The sequence below is a fragment of the Orcinus orca genome, chromosome 13 (genome assembly GCF_937001465.1).
Source record: "Orcinus orca chromosome 13, mOrcOrc1.1, whole genome shotgun sequence".
Lineage (NCBI taxonomy): Eukaryota > Metazoa > Chordata > Mammalia > Artiodactyla > Delphinidae > Orcinus > Orcinus orca.
Window position 1 is genome coordinate 11,543,816 of NC_064571.1, and position 24,221 is coordinate 11,568,036.

The 24,221-nt window shown below is 39.8% G+C and overlaps 2 protein-coding genes across 10 annotated transcripts in view; one reads left to right on the forward strand and one right to left on the reverse strand.

Moving 5' to 3' along the window:
• The window catches only part of ZC3H8 (zinc finger CCCH-type containing 8), a 49,163-nt gene extending 47,088 nt beyond the window's left edge, over positions 1 to 2,075 (reverse strand). For 5 of the 7 annotated variants that reach the window (XR_007470734.1, XM_049695706.1, XM_049695707.1 and 2 more), the window contains exon 1: positions 1,877 to 2,074. Coding sequence is in view for 6 of the 7 variants with exons in the window: in XM_049695706.1 (XP_049551663.1) it covers positions 1,877 to 1,956 (80 nt within the window). In the remaining variant the exon portion in view is untranslated. Of the gene's footprint in view, positions 1 to 1,876 lie in introns of all 7 variants that reach the window. The other 2 variants (XM_049695708.1, XM_049695704.1) reach the window with 2 other exon arrangements.
• An 8,216-nt stretch (positions 2,076 to 10,291) lies between these two features.
• ZC3H6 (zinc finger CCCH-type containing 6) overlaps positions 10,292 to 24,221 on the forward strand; it is a 57,150-nt gene continuing 43,220 nt past the window's right edge. For 2 of the 3 annotated variants that reach the window (XM_004276757.4, XM_033400006.2), the window contains exon 1: positions 10,292 to 10,750. In XM_004276757.4, coding sequence (XP_004276805.1) covers positions 10,719 to 10,750 — 32 coding nt within the window. In that variant the 5' untranslated portion in view covers positions 10,292 to 10,718. The remainder of the gene's footprint in view (positions 10,751 to 24,221) is intronic. The other variant, XM_049695697.1, reaches the window with a different exon arrangement.

Consider the following 24,221-nt stretch of genomic DNA (forward strand, 5'->3'; position numbering starts at 1 on the left):
TGTGCTTCTTTCAAAGTTACAGGAGGAGCTCAGGCTTCACAGCCTCATCCAATCCAACAGTTTACGACGCCCATCTGTCCCTAGTCAGAGCTTCAGTCACGTCCATCAGATGAGAGACCAAGGTGTGCGCCTTCTACAGAGGCCATCGTTACAAGAGCCAATAAACCAAATGCTGTGAAGTTTCACTGTTCTAGTTTTCGGTAATGAATCATCTTACGGAGTAGGAAGCAACCTCTCCTTAGGCAGAGCAATAATGACCACAGCAGCAATTACAGCAGCAGCTGACTGTTGCATTACACTTACTCTGTGCCAGGCGCTGCTCCATGCACATTACAAACATCACAACAGCCTATGACATATATACTATGGTTTAAAAGCCCATTTTACAGATAAGAAAACGGAATACGGAAGGCTTATGTAACCTGCCTCAAATCTAGCAAATGGTGGAGCTGAGATTTGAGTCCAGGCAGGCAGAGCCAACTTCCTATTCAAAATATGTACCTGGATATCTACTAGACAAAATCTTAAAATATCCCAAACTGAACTTTATTTCTTTTTTTTTGGCCGCGCTGCACGGCTTGCGGGATCTTAGTTCCCTGACCAGGGATTGAACCTGCGCCACAGCAGTGAAAGCGCCGAGTCCTAACCACTGGACCACCAGGGAACTCCCCAAAACTGAACTCTTGATCTAATCCTCCTGCAATCTTAAACAGCAACTCCAACCTTCTAATGATACAAACCAAAAACCTTGAAGTTGACCTTAACTCCTCTCTCAGACCGCCCATCCAATCTCTGAGGAAATAGTTTATCTTCCAAATATATCCTTACCTGACCACTTCTTGTTGCTAAAACTACGATCCAAGCTACTCTGGCCCCCCCTCCGTTCTACTCTCCACATAACGAGATGGTCCTGCTAATATGTCACTCTCGGCTAAAAACCCTCCAAGACCTCTCACCTCACTCAGGGTAGGAGCCAGAGTCCTTACTACGGCACCTACAAGTCCCTACACAAGCTGCCTCCCCCTCCGCCCCCCATCCCAATACCTCTCGAGTTCCCCTTTACCAGTCCCACTATTCTTACTCCACACCAGTTGTCTTTCTGGCTACTTCGCTCCCAACACCCCATCACATCTAGCTCACTCCACCTCAGGACCTTTATATGGAATACTCTTCCCACTAGATAATCAACCTCTCTCACCTCCTTCAGGTCCCTACTCAAATATTAATGATGTTATTAGTGAGGCTTTCCTTACCTCCCTTACTTAAAAGATCTACCTCCTCCCTACCATCCCATCCTCTCTTACCTCCCTAACCTGCTTCCATTTTCTCCGTGGCAGTCTCAACGCCTTTTTCAACCTAAAGGAAACAGTATATCCCAATGGAGTTCGCTGCTCTATTATGGTCTTTAGGATCTTCCGATGTAAATCAGGAGACTCTATCCTTCACCGCACGTCTTTTCTACCCAAAAGGGCCTAGCACGTGCAGTGAGAATGACAAATGATCTCTGTCCCCTAGGAGCTGACTGCCTGCAAGGGCAAAGCGCTATGGGGCCGCAGGCGGGTTCCCACCCGGCCGGAGGGGCCGGGGCGCAGAGAAAGGGGAGCATCCCGGGCCTCCCTCGCTGTCTGGGCCGCTCCCCCAGGCCCAGGCTCCCGGCACCGCTGGCCCCGGCGGCCTATGAACCGGGCCCCATTCCCGGCTTCTAACCCCTGCCCCGGAAAGACCTGTGGGCGCCCGGCCGTCGCACCGGCCCGGCCGGCCCGACGCGCTCCCCGCGGGACCTGGCGGCCCTGCCAGCGCGGCCTCCCGAAGGAACAAAGGGGCGGAACCTAACTGCATCCCCTGCGTTCAAAGCATGAAAAAGACCGGGGGTCACCTTTGGTCAGAGTCCGTGGCGGGCTTCTTGCCGAGAGCCGGGTTGGGGGGTTTGGAGAAAAGATTCTCAAAATCCATCATTCTCGTCAGAGCCCGACAGCTACCGAGAAACAGGTACGGCGTGAGGAGGGCGCCGCACACCACTAGAAGGACGCCGTGCACCACGGGCAGGACGCCCCGCTCATGCGCTTTTCCATCCCCGGCTCTGCGCACGCCCGCTCTCGCCCCCTCCCCCGCGGCCCTGCGCAGGCGCCGTCCTCCTGGCCGTTTGCGTGTATGCTTCTCGACACGTTATCTCAAGTATTTAGTAGAATTTTAAAACGTAGTCCTCCTTTATTTCCCTTTAGTGAAAACTCTTCGATCGAAGTCACAGTGTTTCTAAGGCATGGTAGCTGACGTTTATTTGAGAGCTCACTTTGTACCAGGAATCATTTCACATTTTCGCTCACCTAATCTTAACAACAGCCCTCTAAGAAATACACTATTACCTCCCACATTTTCAAATGAGTAACCAGAGCGGCGGACTGATTTTGCGACTTGCAGACTCTTTACAATCTAATGAAATTAAAATAAAGATGACTTTAAGGCCGAAAAGTCCACTGAAAGTACCACGTGCTGAGAGAAATGGGTGGAGAGGGTCCAAAGGTTAAAAAAAATTTTTTTTGATTTAAATTAATAAATAAGTAGATAGGTAAAATGTTTTTAAAAGACGCCCAGACTTTAGGAGTGGGGTCCGGGTATCAGCGGGTTTGGGGCAGTTCCCTAGGTGATTCCAAGGTTGAACCTGGGCTAATTCAACAGGTGGGCTTAAGAATGATCAGAGCCAGCTGTGTTCCTGACCTGGGTAGGCGTCCCTCCATTTCTTGTTCCCTGTTTTGTTTTTTTACTGTGTGGTTTTTTTTTTTTTTTTTTTGGGTGGGTGGAGGTGTGTCTGGGTTTTTTTCCCATCTGGTTAATGAGAATGGAAATGCTTGTTCCGCTTTCCTCTCAGACTTGTAGTAAAATCCTGAGAGAAAAGAGTTGAAAGGCTTTGAAAAATGTCAACCACAGAATACACCTAAGATACTTGTTTTTCCTCGTTCTAAGTCTCTGCCACAGTGAGGCCTTGGAGTAGGGTTGCCAGATATCACAAATAGAAATACAGGAGACACAGTTACATTTGAATTTTGGCTAAGCTACAAATAACTTTTTTTACATTTTAGTATGAGTACGTTCCAGGCAATATTTAGGACTTATACATATATACGAAAGGCTTGTTTGTATTTTATCTTGGCGCCTCTTTCCCTGCTGCAACTAACAGGGGTGAGGGCCCTGGGCTCTTCACTGGAAGCTGCACACCTGCGGGGCTACCTTTGTTTGGGGGATTTTTTTTGTTAACCATCATTGTGAAGGAAGGCATTTCTAAATCTCTGATTTGAGGTGGGTCCTGTGTAGCCAGCCCAAGCCAATAAAGGGCTGTAATGAGTGGTTGCCCCTCTGCTCTGCCAGTCACTGATTCTCACTGAGTGGAGAGTTTGCTTTTAAAATTTAATGAAGCAATATCAATTTATTTAGATTTTCTTTCATTTCTTTCATCAGAGTTCTGTAGTTTTCCTCATATAGATGATGTACATATCTTGTTAGCTTTACGCGTGAGGGTTTTTTTTGTTTGGTGCTAATGTAAATGATTTGAAGTTCACATTTCAGTTGTTCATGGCTAGTATGTAGGAAAGCAATTGACTTTTGTATATTAACCTTGCTTTAATTGCTTGTTAGTTCCAGAATTTGTCAATTATTTGGAATCAGCAGTCGCCAAGTGTTGGGTTGGGGTTAGGGTAGGGAAGGAGGAACGAATAGGTAGAGCACAGCAGATTTTTAGAGCAATGAAACTATTCTGTATATAGTAATGAGGGACACGTGTTACTATGTATTTGTCAAAACCCATAGAATGTACAACACAGAGTGAATCCAATGTAAACTGTGGATGTTAATGTATCAATATTGGTTCAACAATTGTAACAAATATACCAAACTAACATAAGATGTAAATAACAGGGGAAACTGTGTTTTGGGGGGGGCAAGGAAACTTTGTACTTCTCAATTTTTGTATAAACCTAAAACTGCTCTAAACAAAGTCTATTAAAAAACAGTTGATAAGGGCTTCCCTGGTGGCGCAGTGGTTGAGAGTCCGCCTGCCGATGCAGGGGACACGAGTTCGTGCCCCAGTCCGGGAAGATCCCACATGCCGCGGAGCGGCTAGGCCTGTGAGCCATGGTCGCTGAGCCTGCGCGTCCGGAGCCTGTGCTCCGCAACGGGAGAGGCCACAACAGTGAGAGGCCCGCGTACTGAAAAAAAAAAAAAAAATACAGTTGATAGGGGGCTTTTCTGAAATGAAGATGCCCAGGGTTAGTTGGGGGAAAAAAGGGTGAGTACTAAGTGCCAAGAGGATTCAGAAGAGAAAAAAGCACATTGGTTGGGAAGGCTTCTTGAAAGGGGTATATTTGAGCTTGGTCTTGAGGTAATTTCCATTAGAAGAGATGAAGTTAAATGGGCATCACACGTGGAGAGAAATGTATCAAAGCAGGAAAATAAAGTACAGTTTGAAAAATGGGGAATTATTTAGTTTTGCTTAATGTAATGCCAGTATAAGGGAATCGTGGGAAAAAACCCTCACAAGGTAGGTTGGACCAATGATAGAGAGCCTGACTTGCTTCTCTTAGTGAAGGACTGTTTGACTCCTGGCAGGAATCAGGGTCCACTTCACAGATAAGACAACGGAAGTTCTTTGAAGCCAGACATCTTCCCCAGAGAAGTTGTACTTTCCCCTGTTGTTTCTATTATTGGCAGTCACCTTCTTTTGTACATGAATCATTACTAAAAATTAAGAGGAAAATTGAATTAAGCTACCTTTAGTATCCTTCCATTGGAGGAAAGTGCTGTATTTCCAAACTCAAATTATAGGACTTCCTGGCAGTCCAGCGGTTGAGACTCCATGCTTCCACTGCAAGGGTTCCATCCCCAGTTGGAGAGCTAAGATCCCAAGTTAAAAAAAAAATTATTACCATACATACTTTTTCACATAAAACGTCCAGCATACAGCAAAAGATAACCAGGCAACCAAAGGAAATTAAAGTGATAGGTTAAAAAAAAGAAAGCACAGGGGCTTCCCTGGTGGCGCAGTGGTTGAGAGTCCGCCTGCCGATGCAGAGGACACGGGTTCGTGTCCTGGTCCGGGAAGATCCCACATGCCGCAGAGCGGCTGGGCCCGTGAACCATGGCTGCTGAGCCTGCGCGTCCGGGCCTGTGCTCCGCAACGGGAGAGGCCACAACAGTGAGAGGCCTGCGTACCGCTAAAGAAAAAACAAAACAAAACAAAACAAAAAACAACAACAACAAAAAAGCACAGCAAAATCAGCAAGCAAGAAAAACTGACCTGCAAAGCCATCAGATACTAGACTTTTCAGATAAAGACTATCAAAAGCTATGCATGTGTTTGTGGTAGATTGATTCCCAAATGGCCAGTAGCAAAAATGATTGTAGTGGTTATGAATATTTCATCCTCAATTTGATATGTGTATGTGTACACATACATGTGTGTGTAAAACATAAATATGTATATTTTATATAATATATGAAATCCTCCCCTCTCCCATTCTCCTACTAACACATGATATATTAATAGTAGTTAACTTTATATCTCATTACTCAAGTATTTGATATGAAAGGAGTGTGACTGAGCTAAAGGAAAAACTAGAAGAATAAACATCACCCAAAGATGGAAAAGAGAGTTTTTATCCTTTTTAGGGGAAAGGGTTAACATGTTTTTGGCTAAACATTGTGTAGCTGCATCATAATAGGCAAAGGCATGACTTTGCTATTGTTTTTATTCTGGATGGAAGTTAAGTATGAGTTAAAGTGGTACATATGGGTGCCTAGTTGAAAAGTGTGTACTTGGTGGTTTTCTAGTGTGTCATCTCGGCTGGGCTGCTCTACGTTTTACAGGATTCCTATCCTTGCATGCTTCCAGTTAGAATGGGCTATCAGAGAGATTTTTGCACAAAATTTGGAAGGTGGAAGTGAAACAGCAGTCATATTGTTTTTATACTCAGGAAGTTACTGCAGGGGTGACAGATGCTGGTGCAACACATGCACATAATCATTTATCTGCTAGTTCACCTTGCTGAAATGGGGCAACAATCAGACCTTCAGCTGACACACCTTGTCACAGATCTTCCTTCAGCTTCTCCAAATTCTGGGCAAGGTATGTTTAGCTCCATGGTAAAAGGCACAAGATTCTCCTTCAAAGCACCCACATCATAGAAGTTGGATGTGGTGAGAGACTAATACAGGTTCTAGTTTGTCCTTAAGGATTCCAGTTCATTTCTACTCTCCTTCTTTACATCCAACTTCCCTTCCTGAACCCTTGCCTTGAAGATCTTAAGTTCTAGACTCAGACAAAAACTCTACAGAGATTATTTTAAACAGTTCCCACAATTGCATAAGACCAACTGCCTGTAAATCTATCTCTTAGTGATTCTGCTTCTCTGACTGAACCTTGATTAATAAGACACTCTTTAATAGAAAACTAGACAGGGTGGAAGAGGAAATTAGTGAACTGGAAGACAAGTCAGAAGAAACTATGCAGAGAGACCTCCCCACCTTTAAAAAAAGAATCTATGAAAGGGACTATTAGAAATAGCAATAATAACTCAAAATGTCTAAATATAATTAACTTTAATCACAAGAAGAGAAAGAGAACAAGGCAGAGGAAATGTTTGAAGAGAAAATGCTATGATTTTCCAGAATTGATGAAACATACCAATCCACACATCAAGACACTCAACAAATACCCAGCAAAATAATTAAATGAAATTCACACCTAGACACATCATAGTGAAACTGCAGAAAAGTAGAGAAAAATTTTAAATCAGCCACAGAAAAAACAAGTAAATGTGTCAAAAAATTAGATGGATTGATGGATGGATAGAGGGAAATATAGATAACTAGTAGTACACTAAAGCAAATAGAGTAAAATATTAACAAAGTAACAAGAAACAGAAAATTGTGAGAAACCACTGGGGATCCAAGGGTAATGGTGGAGTTTGCGGGAGGAGTTGCTACTTTGAAATGTTGTCCATGGTGGGTGTCTTGGGCTTGTGATGGGGGCAGCTTGGGAGGTTCACGGGAGGAGAAAATAAAAAATAAACTTTTTTGAAACAGAATCACGAACATTTGAGAGAATTTATATTTTCTTAAGCATGCATGGAGTATTTATAAAAATTAATCATGTACATAAAACATCAATACATTTTAAAGAATAGATATTATATAGACCATGCCCTAGAACACATGATAGTTGAGCTAGAAGTTAAGTATGAAAGCTTTGGGCTATGAATTTCAGAGCAAGAAGCCAACAGGAGCCTGTGTTTATAATGACTTCTGTGAGCACTTGCATCAGTCTTGGACTCCTACCTCCAGATATATTGTTATTAAAGAAACTCAAAACCTGTTTTTAGTTAAGCCATATAGCTGAGTTTTCATTATATGCAGTCAAGTTCAATTTTAACTGAGTAAGCACCCGTGACCCCAATTAGTATCTTGATAAATGCAAACTTCACAAGTACAAATTATTAGACGCTAAGCTCCATGAAAACAGACATCCCAAGTAGTTTATCCACAACTCTGTGCTCAGAAAATAGCACAATATCTAAAGCATACTGACATGATCAATAAATCCTTGCTGAATAAACAAATCAGTGAATCAATACTTCTAAGATTAAAAGGTGAGGGTCAGGGATATATAGAGCTCAGCACATACCATTCCTACTACTGGAAAAAACAAACAAACAAACCAACCCACATTTCTACTGCAGGTGTACATAAGTGATATCCTAAAATAAAGACTATTGTTTTTTTGTTTTTTGCATCAGAAAATGCTTCCACAACTGCTGAGAGCTGCCTCTGAGTTCATTATCTTTGGGGAAGAATAATAAAGAATTTGGAGTCAAGTATTTAAGAAACAGGCTTAAGGAAGTTCTGATGACTTTTTTTTTTTTTCCTGCACTGTGGACCTTGGGAATCTTAGTCTCCCGACCAGGGATTGAACCCTCACTCTTAGCAGTGAAAGCTGGGAGTCCTAACCACTGCACAGCCAGGGAATTCCCCTGATATGACTCATTGACCTCTGAATTCTATGTCTGAGACAGACACCTGAAGTGTATTATGGACCAATCCTGACCTTTTCCATCTGAGGCTATCAGAGAGCATGAACTAGAGAAGGGACCACCGCCGTCTTTTCTGGAGATGGAGCCTGCCATCTGTGTCAGTATCTTAAACTCATTTGGAGGCAACATTTTGAAAGCACTTTTGCAAAGCCTGGGCTAATATGCAGGTGCTTGTTTTTCTTTGGAAAATTTCCGAAGAATGTGATTAAAACAGGTATTTATTTGTAAAGCCCACCCCACCCCACCCCCCGCCAGAGACTGGGAGACAGGCTCTTATCTTCCTGATGATTACATTTCAAAGGAATGGCTTTTAGGTCCTTGAGAAAGACAGTCCTGAATTGGAGGAGAAACAAAAGTACAGGGGGCAGGGGCCTGTGTCAGGTGTTGGCGAGAACAAACAGTAATTCTCCTGGCAGCATTGAGCTTTCTCAGACGGGCGTTTTAATGGGAGGTGGGAGTCCTCCTAAGGGTCTGGTCTTATGCTGCTAGAAGTCATGCTAGAATATAGCTATCTCTTGGGGCAGAGGTTTCCCTGGAGTTGTTATGCACAGAGAGTTCTGCAGTTCTTATGGTCCATCTTTCAATGTTAGGTAACATTTACGAGGTTGAAAACTAATGATCTCTTTTAATCTGTGATGAATGCATGCCTTCTTAATTTAGGCAGTTAAAGGTGAGGAATGCTGAGCTTGGATTAGCCCTCAACTTAAATATATTTTATCTAACATCTCTGAGCACTTTTAGATTCGAAACACAGAGCTTCAAAGGAGCACCAGCCCCCGCCCTCCATACCACCCACATTGTCACTCCCTTTCAGCTACCCAAGGGAAAAGAAAAGACCAGGGCCTGATGCCCTATTAAGTGGTGTGCATCAGGGTTAGGAAGGAGGCTTTTCATCTAGGGAGAACTGTATTCATTGTTCCACACCACAGTAAACCAAAGACCCTAAAGTTCGAAAGAGATCCTGATGCCCCCAGATACAGGGGAGAGGAAAAACTGAAGTGCAAAGAAGGAACAGCAACTGTTTACCTCAAACGTCCTCGGAAAACTGCAAAGAAATGTCTCTCCTAATTAGCTACAGTAAGATCTAAGTAACACAGCTACAAGAGACAAAGTAGAGATTCTAATGCAACTCCAAACGCTCATATAGCTGCTTTTGAAAGTTGCCTAGAAATGTATTATGTCCAAACGTGGCAGGTGCCTCCAGAATTATCCATCAGTGTACATCTCCTGTCAACGGCTGCATTCAACTTAGAAAAAAAGAAAGAAGTGCGATTTTTTTTCAATACACATAACCACATTTTTTAATTGAAAATTTAATCTAATTGCATTTGCTTCTAAATGCACTGCACTTATGCATCAGCAAAACACATTTACTCAAAGGAAGTCAGATATTTGAGAGGATTAATCAATCCATCACGTTAATAAAAAACAAGGACCTTCCTTCAAAACTAAGGTAGCACACTAAACAGGCCAAAATGTTGTCATTAAAAATTCTTTTTCTGAAGATCACGTTCATAAGTGCAAAGAAATGTAATAGCTGTTTTTATTTATAAAATATTCGTATGTGTTTTGCATATCAACGTTTTTATGAAATCATTCAAAACCTATGATTCTTTTAACGATTTTTCTGTCATTATTAATAACCGGGTAGGTAAATTTAGTATTAAATAACAGAAAAAGTTACATGCCAAGTTTTCCTCACAACATGATTCTGAGTATTAAACATTACAAAAAGAGACATTCGCTACAACCTTGAACGAGAAAGTACATATTCCCATTATTTAAGCAACCAAGGTTTTTTGTTTTTTAATGACGACTCAAAAAAAAGAATAAATGACGACCCAGCAGCCGCGAGTTATTACCCCACCCGGGCTCACAACCGCTGGCTTTAAGGGCCCGTTTGTTAGGGCACGTCTGAAACTCCCCATCACTGGGAGGCGGCGTCTCGCAGGGAAAACCTCGGACCGGCGCGGACCGGCCCGGCCCCGGAGGCGCGGAAGGACTGCAGGTCCCGCGGGACGCCACCCCCACCCCCTGAACTACAAGCGCCGCCCGGCATCGCCATCAGAGACTGCCTCCTCCGCCGCTTCGCAGGGGAAGCGTGAGAGCTCGCCCCTGGAGGTGATTGACGGGGCGTCTCCTCCAATGGGCGCCGCGCTCGGCCCCGGCGGGCTGGGCAAGGGCCGCGGCACGCGGAGGAATCTCTCCTGCCCTTTAGTCCCGGGCTAGGTGTTGCGGCAGGCGCCATTTTACCGAGTCGCCTGTCGCGGGTGCCGCCATGTTGGTGAGGAGAAATCACCGTTACGGCCACTGTCCAAATCCCCGCGTCGCTGCGCGCCGCCCGCCCGCTCCCAAGCCTCAGCCACCGGCGGCGAATAGAGACTAAAGCGGCAGCGCCGGCAGCGCGGGGCCGTGGCCCAGTGTTTGCAGTTAGAGCCCCACCTCTCTGGCGTGGTTGTTAATAGACTGGAAAGTCTGTGTCTGTGTCGCTCACTAGTAACCGTGAGTTTTTACCACTTCGTCACCTCCCGGCGGCGGCCGGGAGCAGGTACCCGCAGGCGGCGCAGGGATCCTCCCCGCGCCCCGCCGCCGCCGGCCTCGCAGACCTGCCCTCCAGCCCCGCCCCGTTCTTGACCAAACATGACAGACTCTGAACATGCAGGGCACGACAGGTCGGCAACCCTTCTTGTCTGTCTTTCTGTCGGCTGAGAGGAGGGGTCTGGGGCGGCGGGAGCGGGCCGGGGCCGCGCGCCTCCTGCATGACTTAGACGTCTGTGTGTGGCTCCGTCCGTCCCATGACGTGCGCCCGGATGGAGAGCCCGGGCCCGCGGCCGAGGGGAGGCCGGCCCGGCCGCGCCCGCCTCCCCGCGCGGGGTCCTTCCCGGCCGGCCCCGCCCCCGGCCGCACGTGCGAGCCCCCCGCCCCCGGGCGGGCTCGGCGGCGCCGGGCGGTTCCCGCGCGCCGGCTCGGGGCTGCGGTCCAGCCCGCGCTCGGAGGAAGCGGTTCCCGGTGCGGGGCCCGGCGTCCCCGTCCGACGAGGACCCGCCAAGAATTGTCAATAACTGGTGATTTATTTGACTACTACCCTAGTACACTCCTAAAAATAAACATGTGTGGTTTTTTGGTCTTTTTCTAGGAAAATTTTAAGCAGCTCCTAAAGGCCGTGTATCTGTACAGGCTTACCCCTCGCAATTTGAAATGGCAAGTTTCAAATGTTAACACAAAATAGTTAGACTTTGCAAACCTGAGTGTAGCACAGATCTCTCCTAAAGTAAAACCTCCATGGATTGTCCAGTCTAGCCCGATTTTCTAAATGCTGTGATGTATCATTTGAACATTTAACTGAGATTCTGATTTTTTATCTTTACTATGGCTTAAGAGGCCCATTCTTCGTTCCGTTTAACGGTTTGCGGGTATTTACTATTTTAAATAGCGCAAGTAGCATCCTTAAGTTTCGGTTAGGTTTTGAATTCATATTGATATCCATCTTAATCGTTAGAAAAGAAAGGGTGGGCTTTCATTCATTAAAATTGCTGGAACAAAATCCATTGCATCTGATTCTTATTTAGAATATTTAAAAGGTCCAGAACCCGGCAGTTACTCCCTTGTGAATAGCATTAATCAGAAGTATACATTGTACTCTAGGCTGTATACAAATTGCTGAAGTTTTACCTGTGAAGTAATGTGACCTGCTTTGGTAAAGTATACCAAACACTTTTTCTTTCTTTTTTTTAAATCCAAAAGCAGAAATCACAAACATTACTGAAATTTGAAATATCGAAATATCTGGCAACTTTGAGAGGGATAAAAATGTTATTTTAACAACCTTGGTACCGTAATAATAAATGTAGACGGCCAGAAGGCAAGTTAATTAAACGTGTCGTAATTTTTAGAAAGTCAAAAATGCTCTTAAAAAAAATTATGGGTATGTAAGCTTGCACTTGACACATTTTTCATGATTATTTTACATTATCCTGTTATTAAAATGAGAAAATTCTTGGAATGGGTTAACTAATAACCTGCGAAGTTTCCCACTCTGAGTATCTGTGGACAAACCAATGATGGGGTTTTGCTAATGCAGCCTAAAATTCATTCTTTTGTGTGAAAGAAGGAAATCTGTTCTCTGTTAGTTCACAGAGAAACTTCAATATGTAGAATTATGTATTCTACTTAAGGAAGCAACCATGTTGCCAAATTCAGATATCGAATTAATTTTCTAGTAAGGAACTGTGATGCGGGACTTTAAAAAGAATTTGAAATTTTAAAATACTGAATTAGAAATTAAAAATAAAAATTTAAATAATTCTTTGTAAGATATATAACCAGCTTGGCGATAGGAAGTAGGGATTAAGCAGTAGTGTATTTAGTCTTTTTTTGTTTTATATTAGGAGTAAGAAAACTATTTTCTGGTGATTTCTGAAGCAAAAAGATTAGCTCTGTTTTAATTTATCCATTTGTTAAGTGGCAGTATTATTCTGAGGCAAGAAGGTTTATCTTTTTCACACTTTTTTAAGTCAACCTACATGAAAAACAAAACAACTATATCTAAAAACAAAGTGAACTAGGATTCAGAAGTGGTTCTGGCTCCAGCTTTGCTACTACTTAGCTTTGTGAACTTGAGCAGGCTTAGTTTCTTAATTGTTAAGAGGGTTGTATAAGAATTTTTCGACTTCTACAGGATCAGTGGTTCTCAACCTTCTCTGGGGAGGTTTTTAAAAAATGTTGAAATCGTTTCCATTGGTCTGAGCTTTAAGATTTTTTAAAGCTCCTCAGGTAATTCTAACATGTATCAAATTGAGAACCACTATACTAGGTCAATATTAGCTAATCATCAGAATCACTTTGCAGAATAAAGATTTTTGTCCTGTCCAGAGCAACTGAATCAAAATCTCTAGGGGGGAAAAGAAATCTCTAGGGGAGGATTGTGGTAATCTGTATTTTTAATGGGCTCCCTGGGTAATTTTTAAGAAATTTGGGAAAAAATGGACTAATCTGTGGAATCCCAAAATATTCTGTGCTTTCATACTCTAGTTACTTTATACTGTGATAAAACTTTCCATGAGTTAAATGGAGAAGAAAAATGAATTCTGGTATTTGGAGCTTGGCATTGTCTCAAGGATATTCTTTTTTTGTCATTTTTGAAAATTAAGATATTGGAAAAAAAGATACAGGAAAAAAGTTAAATCTATGATTTTTATTTACAACTGCTATAATTATACAAATTAAAATATTACTATGATGGTTTACATGAGAATGAGATTCTACATGTAAATGGAAATTCACAGAATGAACAATTTTTTCTTTTAAAAAATTGTTTTCTTGTACGTGTTTTATATGGTGAACATTTTGCATAAGATTTGTTTGCCAAATTAGTTAACTTAAAAAAAAATACCCATTTGTACTTTCCTTTAAATATTTTCATGCCTGGAGTGAAAACATTGTATTTTTATAAAGTGTTATTAATATAAAAATACCTATAAATGAACTTGTGACTATGTAGACTGTTAGAAGAGGACTTATGCATAGAACTTTAGAATTAATAGAGGTGGAGAAGGAGTTGGAGCAAGTCAAAGGGAGATAAAGGTCTTGTCTCTCTTTGCATTCAGTTCTTCCCTTTCAGCCAGTTCTCTTAGGCACAGCTCCAGCCACCTAGCTTTATATTTCAGCTGGATGTTGACCTAATTAAAACAACTCACAGATAACTCTTAAAGGCTAAATAGTATGAGGCCCTGCTCTGGACACAAGTACAGTTGAGAAGGAAAGATAAATATATGCCCAGGTAATTGTTACATATTTTTTGAAATATGCTAAAGGTCAAAAGTTTTAAGGGCCTACACTGGAGAAAAGGATAATTTTAACATGATCAGTATGAGAGCTTGTGATTCTCAGAGTCTAACTGATAGGAGGTATGGGTAATACTTTCCTTTGGGAGGAAGTTATTCTTTGCCCATGATGAACAACCTTCCCACCTTCTTTCCCTCCTCTCCCCGCTTTCCTTCCTCATGTAAACCGAGATCACCAAAACTCCAGCTAGTCAGAATTGTAGTAGTTTATATTTCCCCTTCCTTTCCCTCCCCTTCTTTTCCCTCCCCCACATAGCGATTGAAACCTTACACGGGAGAGTATGAAGAGGTGAGGGTGAAGAAGATGATTACACTTTCCATTTGTAACAGGGCTTTCCTTTGATTCGCACATTAATCCCATGAGGTAATATAGTATTGCAATGTTCAGTAATTTCTCTGAGATCCCACAGATAGAGCCTAGGTAAGAATCCAGAATGCAAACTCCTACCTGCAGTGTTAGTTTTAACTCTTCATTAAGTTTGCATGGGGAAGTAATCCAGTAAATTCTAGCCTTTACTTCTTGAATTGTTTGGGATTGAAATGTGGTATATTTAAGAGAGCTCCGTTTTCTGAATGAAACCTTGGTTGTGATCCTAGTTTTTCCTCTAGCTTGGTTAATGCTCTCTTCTTTTTCATGATTATTTTTCTTATTTGTGAAATAAGGTAGTTGAACTAGATTACTTCCAATCTCCCTTCCTACTTTAAGAAGTCAATAATTTTCATTTAAAAAGTTGCAGATGCCTTTTCTTACATCAGAGTTCACTTTGATTTCCTACACAATGTCTGGTTTTTACAAACAACCAGTCAAATCATTATGCTGTACCCCTTAAACTTACACAGTGCTGTATGTCAATTATATCTCAATGAAACTGGAAGAATAAATTAACTAATTGCCTAGTGAGGGAAGGCATTGACTCCAGTAAACGAGAGATTGGTAAATTTCCAAAATTCACAGAGTAAATCAGTGGGAGCTCAAATAATGACTCCAGAGCCCACACTTTTATGGTAGAATAGACATCTTCATCACATGAGGATGTATATGTATATCAGAATGCCAATTTAGTCACGTAAAACGAGTTTTTAAGGTGTCCTAAGTTAATTATCATTAAAATTATAACGTAAAACCACATAAAAATAACAATCTGTTTATAAAAGTGGTACAAAAATAAAGAACCTAGATTTAGAATTCATGATACTCAATATTGTACATATGTTGCTGTTTATAATTAATGTACTTGAATTCATTTGGTCCATATAGAAAGAACAGATATTAATGTCTTCATTTTATAGTTTCGGAAATAGATTTAGAGGGTAAGTAACTTGACCAAGGTGGCTAAGCAGCTGAGAAGCACAATCTGTGTCTTACGGCATTCGGTTTCAGTACTCTTTATGTTGCCTCCATTTTGTCATAAAGATAGGAAATCTGATAGCAGATGCTGGGTTGGATTTGGGACACTTAAAAGTTTTTTTTTTTTTTTTTGAGGTATTGATCACAGGCAATTTCATTGTAGTTCATTATAAATTCATCTTATATGACAAAGGGTTTTTCTAAATCTTAAAACATTAAAATCGAATTTATAAAGAATATTACTTTTTTCACATTATTTTAAAAGGGATTATGAAATCAATTAAATTAACTTAAATCTACAAATTTTTAACTATAGAAAACACAAGTTTCAAACTGTTAAGGGAATTCATTGAAAATTCGTAAGAGGTCAGAAGAACCGTTACCTCTTTGCTTGGATTTTCCTTGAATACTTGCAGCTGACAATAAAATGTTAGCTCACTGGTACTTGTGTGTGGGGTTAAGTTCTTTATAACCTCTACTCTTTGGCCTATAAAGGAGGTTGTGGGTTGATTTCTTTTCTACACCCTTGGAGTACATAGGAGTCTGTTTTAAAATTATGTTTTGTGCAAGCAAATGAAAATGAAATAGAATAACGCATCTAAGTTAGAAATACCTACATATTTGACTTTATATATATATTACATATATATATATATATATATATACACACACACACACCATTTTTTTCCCCGAATGCCAAATGTCCAAGTGTGAAAACCAGTATTTGACTAACGCTAGGGCTGAAGCCATAGATTAAACTTTTGAAATATGTGAATAAATCTGAAATATTGTCCCTCAATTTATTATTAGAAATTTTAGAGATCTAATTTTTAAAATAGGACATTACAGTACAGTAACAATAATTTTCAGCACTGCCTCTTGTTAGGTGCTCCTGTGATTACTGTAATGCACATGATAGTGAATGGAGGGTCATTTTCAACTGAGATTAGTGGAATTCAAGATAGTTGAGGGAATTTTTTTTCCTCTAACGTTTTCTTTTTTATATATTTTTTAACTCTCTGGGGCAAACATGATTGATTACGTTGCACATAACTGGAGTTTTTTCTCCTCATGAAATTTTGAGGTAGCAAAGTTAACATTCTGTTTTTCATTTATCCATAAAAGATGTGAATTCCCAAATGGCATTTTTTTCTTGAAAGATTTATGGAATTAAATAATTAAAAACTAAACATAGTCTTTAGAAGTTATTTTGTTCAATGATGTCGATATTAGTATGCCAATAATTGAACAAAGTTAGAATTATGACATAATTTCTATTATTCTACTTTGCATTTTTTATTTAAATTTTTATAATTATTTGTCAGTTCAAAAAGGATATAATATTCTTTCTAAAGTCATCAGCTAACTCTTGCAATATTATTACACTATTTGACTATTTGAAAATTTCTTTTGTACGTAAAATAGCTTTGATAATCATCAATTGTGACATTTTTCTCTCGCATTAATAATGTACGTTTATCCTTCATCTAATTCATAAATTGTCAATATATAAAGCACACAAGGAGATTCTAGTTCTAAATTGCACCTAAAATATCTTCTTAACTTGGAAAGTGAATATTCAGATACTAACAGTAAATTCACTTGATACAGCCTTTTAATATATGACCTTGTTACACTAATGATCACACAATCCCTGATCATGTCACATTCAGGGATACCAGAGCTGACTTGAAGCAGGCCAAGGTAGAACGAAGAAAGGTACTTTAGTTGGATACTTCAGGCAAAGCCTATTTTGGATTTAAAAAATATATATACTCCCACCACATTCCCCAAATCCTGGAGCCCCAGTTCCTCATATTATAGTTAATGTGGTTATCAGTTAATTTGGGATATTGGACACTTATATACCAAGTATCCTTTTTGGATATTATTGGGTCACAGGCAGTTTTACCCAGCTCATTATAGATTCATTCAAGACTTCTTCAACTTTTGTTTTGATATCATGATGCCTAGAAGATTGTTTTCTGGCTTTCAAATTCTAAGGGTATTTTATTTGCTGAGATTCGTTTCAGTTGGATTTCTAGCTTCTCTGGTCAACATCAGAGGACCTAAATCAAAAGGATAAATTGAAAGGGAATGAAAGTAAATGAATTTTAGCTTAGTGAGATAGCAAAGATAGTGAATGAAATATAAAAAAGAATTTTAGGGAGAGGCCTAGTGGTTAGGATTCTGGGCTTTCACTACCGTGGTCTGGGTTCATTCCCTTGTCGGGGAACCAAGATCGTGCAAGCCACATGGCGGGGCCAAAAACAAGGAATTTTTTAAATGTAGTCTCAAAAAAAACTATGGCAAGCTAATTCAGTTTTAATTATGTTATAGTCTCTGCTCATGGCATAAAGGATGTTTGAGGAATAGTATGGTTTTCCTTCATGATGTTAAACATACAAGTTTAAGGATGCGTTAAATAAATTTAATTTCATAAATTGATACACAGCAGTACCTATTCTAGCTGGCATTGGATGGGGGCAGGGAATTAAGCATTAGCAAAGATTTTATCAGAAACCAAATTTGTGAATTTTTTTGAAGGAACTCTTAAAATACATGGCATGCCTTCCTGTCTTACAAAATAGTTACTGATTTAGCTTTTTCTTAGTTACTTAGGATCATCATGAATATGTATTGTCATCATAATCCCTCTGAATACTAGGTATTATACTCCATCTTGTGTCTTGCTGCATTCAGGAGACTTTGGAAACATGGAAGCTTTCACACAGACTGTCATTGCTAGGTGTTGCTTAATGATAAGTAGAAAGGCCCTCAGGAACAGACTCCAAAGTTAGTCTACCCCAGATTCCTTTCTGCTTCTACTTGTTTCAGATAGTTTTTCATTGTTATTCTCTGAAGGAAAATAAGAGAAATTTCCCGTTACAATCCATGCTCCTTGGATTTATAACCTTTCCCAGTTTCTGTGGAAGTACCTGTAGTCTAGCATACCCATTTTATTCAAATGCATGTATTTCAAGTAGATCACAAGAAGAAAGGAAACTTGTTGAGGGCTGTCTCCTAGGTACAGTGCTAAGTAATTACCTAACTTTATCTCACTTACTCCTTAACTCTGTGCTGGTAAATTGATTCATTACATTTTGTAGTTGAGGAAACTGAATATTAGAGGTTGAGATCATTTGTTCAAGGTTATATACCTAGAAACAGAATTTGAAGCCACATCCTTCTGGCTCTAGAACCTTTCTTCTTCTGCCCTACTATGATTATTTTTAAGTATTCAGTTTTAACATGTCACAAGTTTAAAGCATTATATAGTCCTTTTAAGAAATCTGTTGTTGGTTACTTGTTTAACACTCCTACTTTAATTTCCAGGTTCAGGTGACCTCACTTTGCCAGAGCCCTGGGTCCTCATTAAATAAGAGAGGTTTTTTGCCTGTTTGATTTTGGTTTGGGTCAAAGCCAACTACCTTATTAAGTATTACACATTCTTTTCTGGATGTTGGTGCTTAGCCCCGTCTTGTTTTAATTGAATGGCAAGCCTTAGTAATAACATAGCAATTTTCGTTTCTTGCAACATTCCTCTCTTTTCTTCCCCTCTCTGACTTTGATGTAGAGAATTTCATTTGGTAGGCAGTTACCTGGACTGCACCCCTTTTTATCAGCTTGCTTGGAACCCTGAAATGAAATAGGGAGACCCATTTTCCAGCTCTCATGATTTGATCGAGTCTTTTTTTAATCTGTTCAATAAAAAAATTTTCCTTTGAGCACTTAAAAACAGACTGTTCATTAAAAAGAAAACCCTATATCATCAATCCAACTGGTCTAGCCTGGTAGCTCTGTTTCCTGACAGATCTTAAAATAACTCCTGTGGAATTTAAGTAACTCACATTTACTCTTTTTTTAATTAATTTTTATTGGAGTATAGCACATTTACTTTACGTGTCAGAAATGCAACTTCCAGACCGCAAGTTTCTCTGTATCATCTCTTAAAATACCACCCAAATCATGTGTTGATGAAGTTTTTTTCCCCAAATTTTATTACTTTAAACATACAAAAATGTTGAAAAAATTTTTACAGTAAACACCCTCATGTATTAGCCACCATTTGGTATGATTCTTAATCTCTATATCAGCTACTATTAAGGGGTTTAGCTATTTGCACTTTCTTCCTAAGACTAAACACATGTTGTGACTATTATAGCAACAGGGTTAAGAAAGATGGGCCTGGGAATCAGACGGCCTAGGCTGGGTTCTAGCTCTGTCATCTACTAGCAGAGTTAGTTAAGCTTTTTGTCTCCTTTCTTCACCAGTTTAATGGGGATAATAATAGTTACAGTTGACCCTTGAACAACACTGGTTTGAACTGCCTGGGTCCACTTCCACTTGGATTTTTTTCCCCAATAGGAAAGACTACGTACTACACGAACCTGGGTTGGTTGAATCTGCAGATACGGAACCATGGTTTTGAGGAACTCAGATATAGAGGGCCGACTATAAATTACGCGTGGAGGGTCGGCACCCCAACCCACATGTTGTTCAAGGGTCACCTGTATTTCATAGAGTTAACATGAGGGTAAAATGAACTGACCCAACATGCCTGGCAGCCTAGTAGGTGCTCAGTAATTGTTGACAATCGTATTATATGATGATATAAAAATAATTTTATTTTTTGACTACAAATTTGGATTGAGATGTTATTTTACTTCAGAATTAATATTAGTTTATCATGAACACATTAGCTGGAATTGAAGATAGACAAATAGTGAAATAATTAGATGACGAAAAGTATAGACGAAAAATTGCTGAGGAATTTTTTTTTTTTGCGGTACGCGGGCTTCTCACTGTTGTGGCCTCTGCCGTTGCGGAGCACAGGCTCAGCGGCCATGGCTCACGGGCCCAGCCGCTCCGCGGCACATGGGATCTTCCCGGACCGGGGCACGAACCCGTATACCCCTGCATCGGCAGGCGGACTCTCAACCACTGCGCCACCAGGGAAGCCCTGAGGAATATTTTAAAATTATTTGTTTAAGTCATATATCCATAATCCTCTGATGGCCCGAAGCTTTTGAAAGGTTCCAGGCAATATTTTGGCCTTTATGGGGAAACAGAGTTAACTTACTACAGCTAAAATTGAATCATTTACACTTTCTGTTTGTTCATATCTAGATTTGAATGCTTGCAGGTCTAAGACAACCTGGTACTGTAGTGAATGGGGACTTGTAATGCTTCTTTAAAAGATAACCTTTAGTTTTATTTGTATCCTCTATTGTTTTTCTCTATTTTGTTGATTTATGTCCTCTTATGTATTATTTTCACTCTTCTTTTCAGTTTACCCATTTCCAAGTGCTTTAGTTGAATGTATAGATCATTTGTTTTTAATCTTTGTTATTTCCTGAAAATGTGTTTAAATAAAAGCATAAATCTCCCTCTAAGGACTCCTTTTCTTTGTTCAAAAGATTTTTAATTTAATAACTTCATGGTGTACTCTGCACAAAATTTATACTGGGAAGTTCACCAGGAAGTTACATTGCTTGAATTTAGATGTTTCTTTATTATGCTACTGATACATTCATTACTGCATCAGGTAATTATAATGCCTTCTTTGAATAATTTGAGGCTTAAATGATTGGGATTACGTGCTGCTATGATAGAGAATATTAACATATTATTCATTCATATCCTTACTATTTTTAAGGGAAATCTTGACCCAATTCAAAGGAATGGTCACTTCAGCAATAATGAGGTGACATTTTAAAGGTATAAATCATGGGAATGTTTGTAATATTCACAGAGGATTGCCTGAAAGATAATAGTCTATTCATTTCTCGATATTAGTAGCTTTCAGCTAATTTTTTTTTTTTTTTTTGCCTCAACACTGTTGGAGAAAAAACATTCCTATCAGTAACAGAGTGATTGTATTCGAGTGGAGTGCGTCTAGTATCAGCATCTCCATATCTGTTCCATGCTTCTTTTGGATTGTTGCAGTGGCATCCTACTTTTGCTGTATCTGTTTTGTCTCTCCTCTAGATCTGTTTTTCATTCTCAATTAAATTTGTATTTCAAAATGGAGATCTAATTACAATGCCAAAATTTGTATTTCAAAATGGAGATCTAATTACAATGCCTCCTTTCCTGGAAAAAACACGTTCAGTGTTTTTTCATTTCTCTAGGATAAACTCCAAACATGCCCAAAGCCCTGCATGATCTAGTGCTACCCATCACTCCAGTATAATTATGAACCAGCTTCTCCCCTTTCCTCTATGATCCAGTGACACTGGCCTTGTCTCCGTTCCTGCCTCACTTCTCATACAAAGAAATTTTGCTCATCCTATTTTCTCTGTCTGCCAGAGGCCCTTCCCTACCCCTATTCTCCTAGGCTAACTCATCATCTCAGTTCATTCATGACTTCCTCAGGGAAAGCCTTCCAGACTTCCCTGACATGACTTTTCCCTATTGTGTACACTCGTAGCACTTTTACCTCCTTCGTATATGGTTGTTATTTTATATTTATTTGTGTGATTCTTTGATGTCTGTCTCCGCCATCACTAGATTGAAAACTTCATGAGAGAAGAAAGCCGTGTCTTTTTTGTTTACCATCGTATCCCCAGTTAGTAGTGAATAAATACGTTAAATGAATGAATGGCACTTTTTTTTTTTTTTTTTTTGCTGGGAGGGCAGAAGATTCTTATAAACATATAGTTTTTGAGAAATGCTGCTCTAGATGCTGTGGTTTTCATCCCTGGATTAAATCAGAACACCAGACAGTTGTGTACTTGGACAATATTACTTTGTTTCCTCATATAATTGCTTCTTCTCAATTGAACTTTGGCATCATGCCCTTGGTTCAAATTGGGGTATGCTGTAAGTGATAAACTGTTGTATGGACACTATTGAAGATAGTGTCCATTGTATCAAGTACTGCCCATTGTATCTGATAATATTTATAAGGACTCAGAGGAGAAATTTCTCTCCCTTCTCCCAGAAACAAAATTGTGCTTCTCTTGAGCAACTGATCTGTTCTTGTCCTAAAAGCACTGTTGTCTTATACCTTATCCTGTTTCCTAAAGCTCAGGGTCAAATTTGCAGCTTACATCTAGAAATTAGTCCGGGATTTCTGGCATGCCGCTATGTAAACTAATCTTAGTCTTAGCACTGTTTTAAGCTTTAGAATTTTAACTGTGATTTATTTACATATTTTACAGTTTGTTCAATAAAAGTCTCTATAAATAGCTTCCAAGGAATAATAGAACTCTATCAGAACCTTAAAAAAAAAGGCAAAATTAATCTGTTAATCTGCTTGCTGGCTAAGAAACAAGTTCAGTGGGTCTCTCCGTGCTGAAAGTGGAAGGGATAAAGAGGAATATAAAATGTTTATTACATATTGGGAGGAATTCAAGGTATTACGTTCTGATTGGTTCATTTGGGAAATAGAAATTCTTCCTTTTGATTTTTTTCTGCTTCTGTCACAAAAGCACAGGCATTGCTTTATGACGATGTCTGAGGAGGGATATGAAAGTGTCTGTTAGGCTCAAGGACACACAGCACTTTTTTTGTATGCGCATGTTGGGAACTTTGGCAGAGCTTTAACAGTCTCCCCTTGTCCTACTCACATAAACAGCAAGTTAACGTGTACGCTACGATCTTGTAGGAACTCTGATTAAAAAGGCCTTGGCTTAACTGAGTCCCTTTGTTTCCCTTCTGTTATAAAAATAAATTTTTGTACCATCTCATGAAATAACAGCTGTGCAGTAGCATATCTGACTCTGGAGACCAGGCATTGAAAGAAAAGTAAGAGTAGCCATGACTGTTAAAAGGAGAAACTGGAAGGCACTTGAGAATGATGACCAAAGATTCGTCACTTGACCAGGAGGTCAGATGTTAAGGCTCCTGCTGAGTCCACATTTGATAGCCAAGTTGTCTTTTAGTTTGAGTATAGATTGGTCAACTTTCCTTATGGAATTATTCCATAAGAAGCAGAAAGTATCAGCCATATTGTATATTTTTCTTGGCTTGCCAGGAAGAAGTCCAGGGCCATGCTGTGATCTACAACCACGTGGATCAATGACTTTAGTTTGTTGTACTTTTAGGGCTTTACAGTATTATTTATTCTTTCAGTCAATGTTAACAACACATTTTTGATATATTTTTCCAGGTTATATGACCCCCTTAGTTGAAGATAGAGCCCTAAGGATTCTAGCTTTAAGGGAGTAACAGTTTTTGTTTGTTTTTTTTTTCTCTAGGGAGATCAGTGTCCCTTCAGACACTCCCAGAGAAGCATGGTCTCCTGAAGGAGATAGGAAGGAAATATCTAAAAATGTCTAATTATTACATTGTTATATATACTTTTTATTTATATATGCAAGTTAGGTTTTGATGAAGTAAATACGCGAAACCATGTTGTTGATTCAGGAAATAAAGATTAGAAGGGCCACATATAGTTTTAAAAACAAAAGAGCAATTACTTGTAACAAAAGTAACAAAGGAATTCTGTTATCTCTGGGGTACAGATAACATACATAGAATTAAACAAAATTTGCAAAGATTGTCATAGGACTATGAAGGCTATTAGGCTAGTTAAAATATATAATTTTGCCCATATATTTGTACAAAATCCCATTCCTGAAGGAATTTGTATCTGGGTTGAGACTTTGACTAAGTTCTAAGACAGGCGTGGGGAGTAAAACAAACCAAGTGAAAATTGCCGTGGCTGTAGATAGTCATTTTAAAGGGATAAGCTGAGTTTCTGCAAACCAGTACATTCCAGAGGGTGTAAGAATGTATTGGGTAAAGGATAAGGATAAAAAGTGATTTGAAGGCTGGTAGGTATCCAGATTTTACCACTGGTAATTTGTAAAGACAAACTCTCTGAAACAAATGCTGATAAACCATCTAGGATGTAAATGTTCAAGGTCCAGTTTGGGATAAACATAAAAGCACAGAAACTCAAGTTAGGTAGCTCTTCCATGACCCCAATATGGCCAGCCAGTG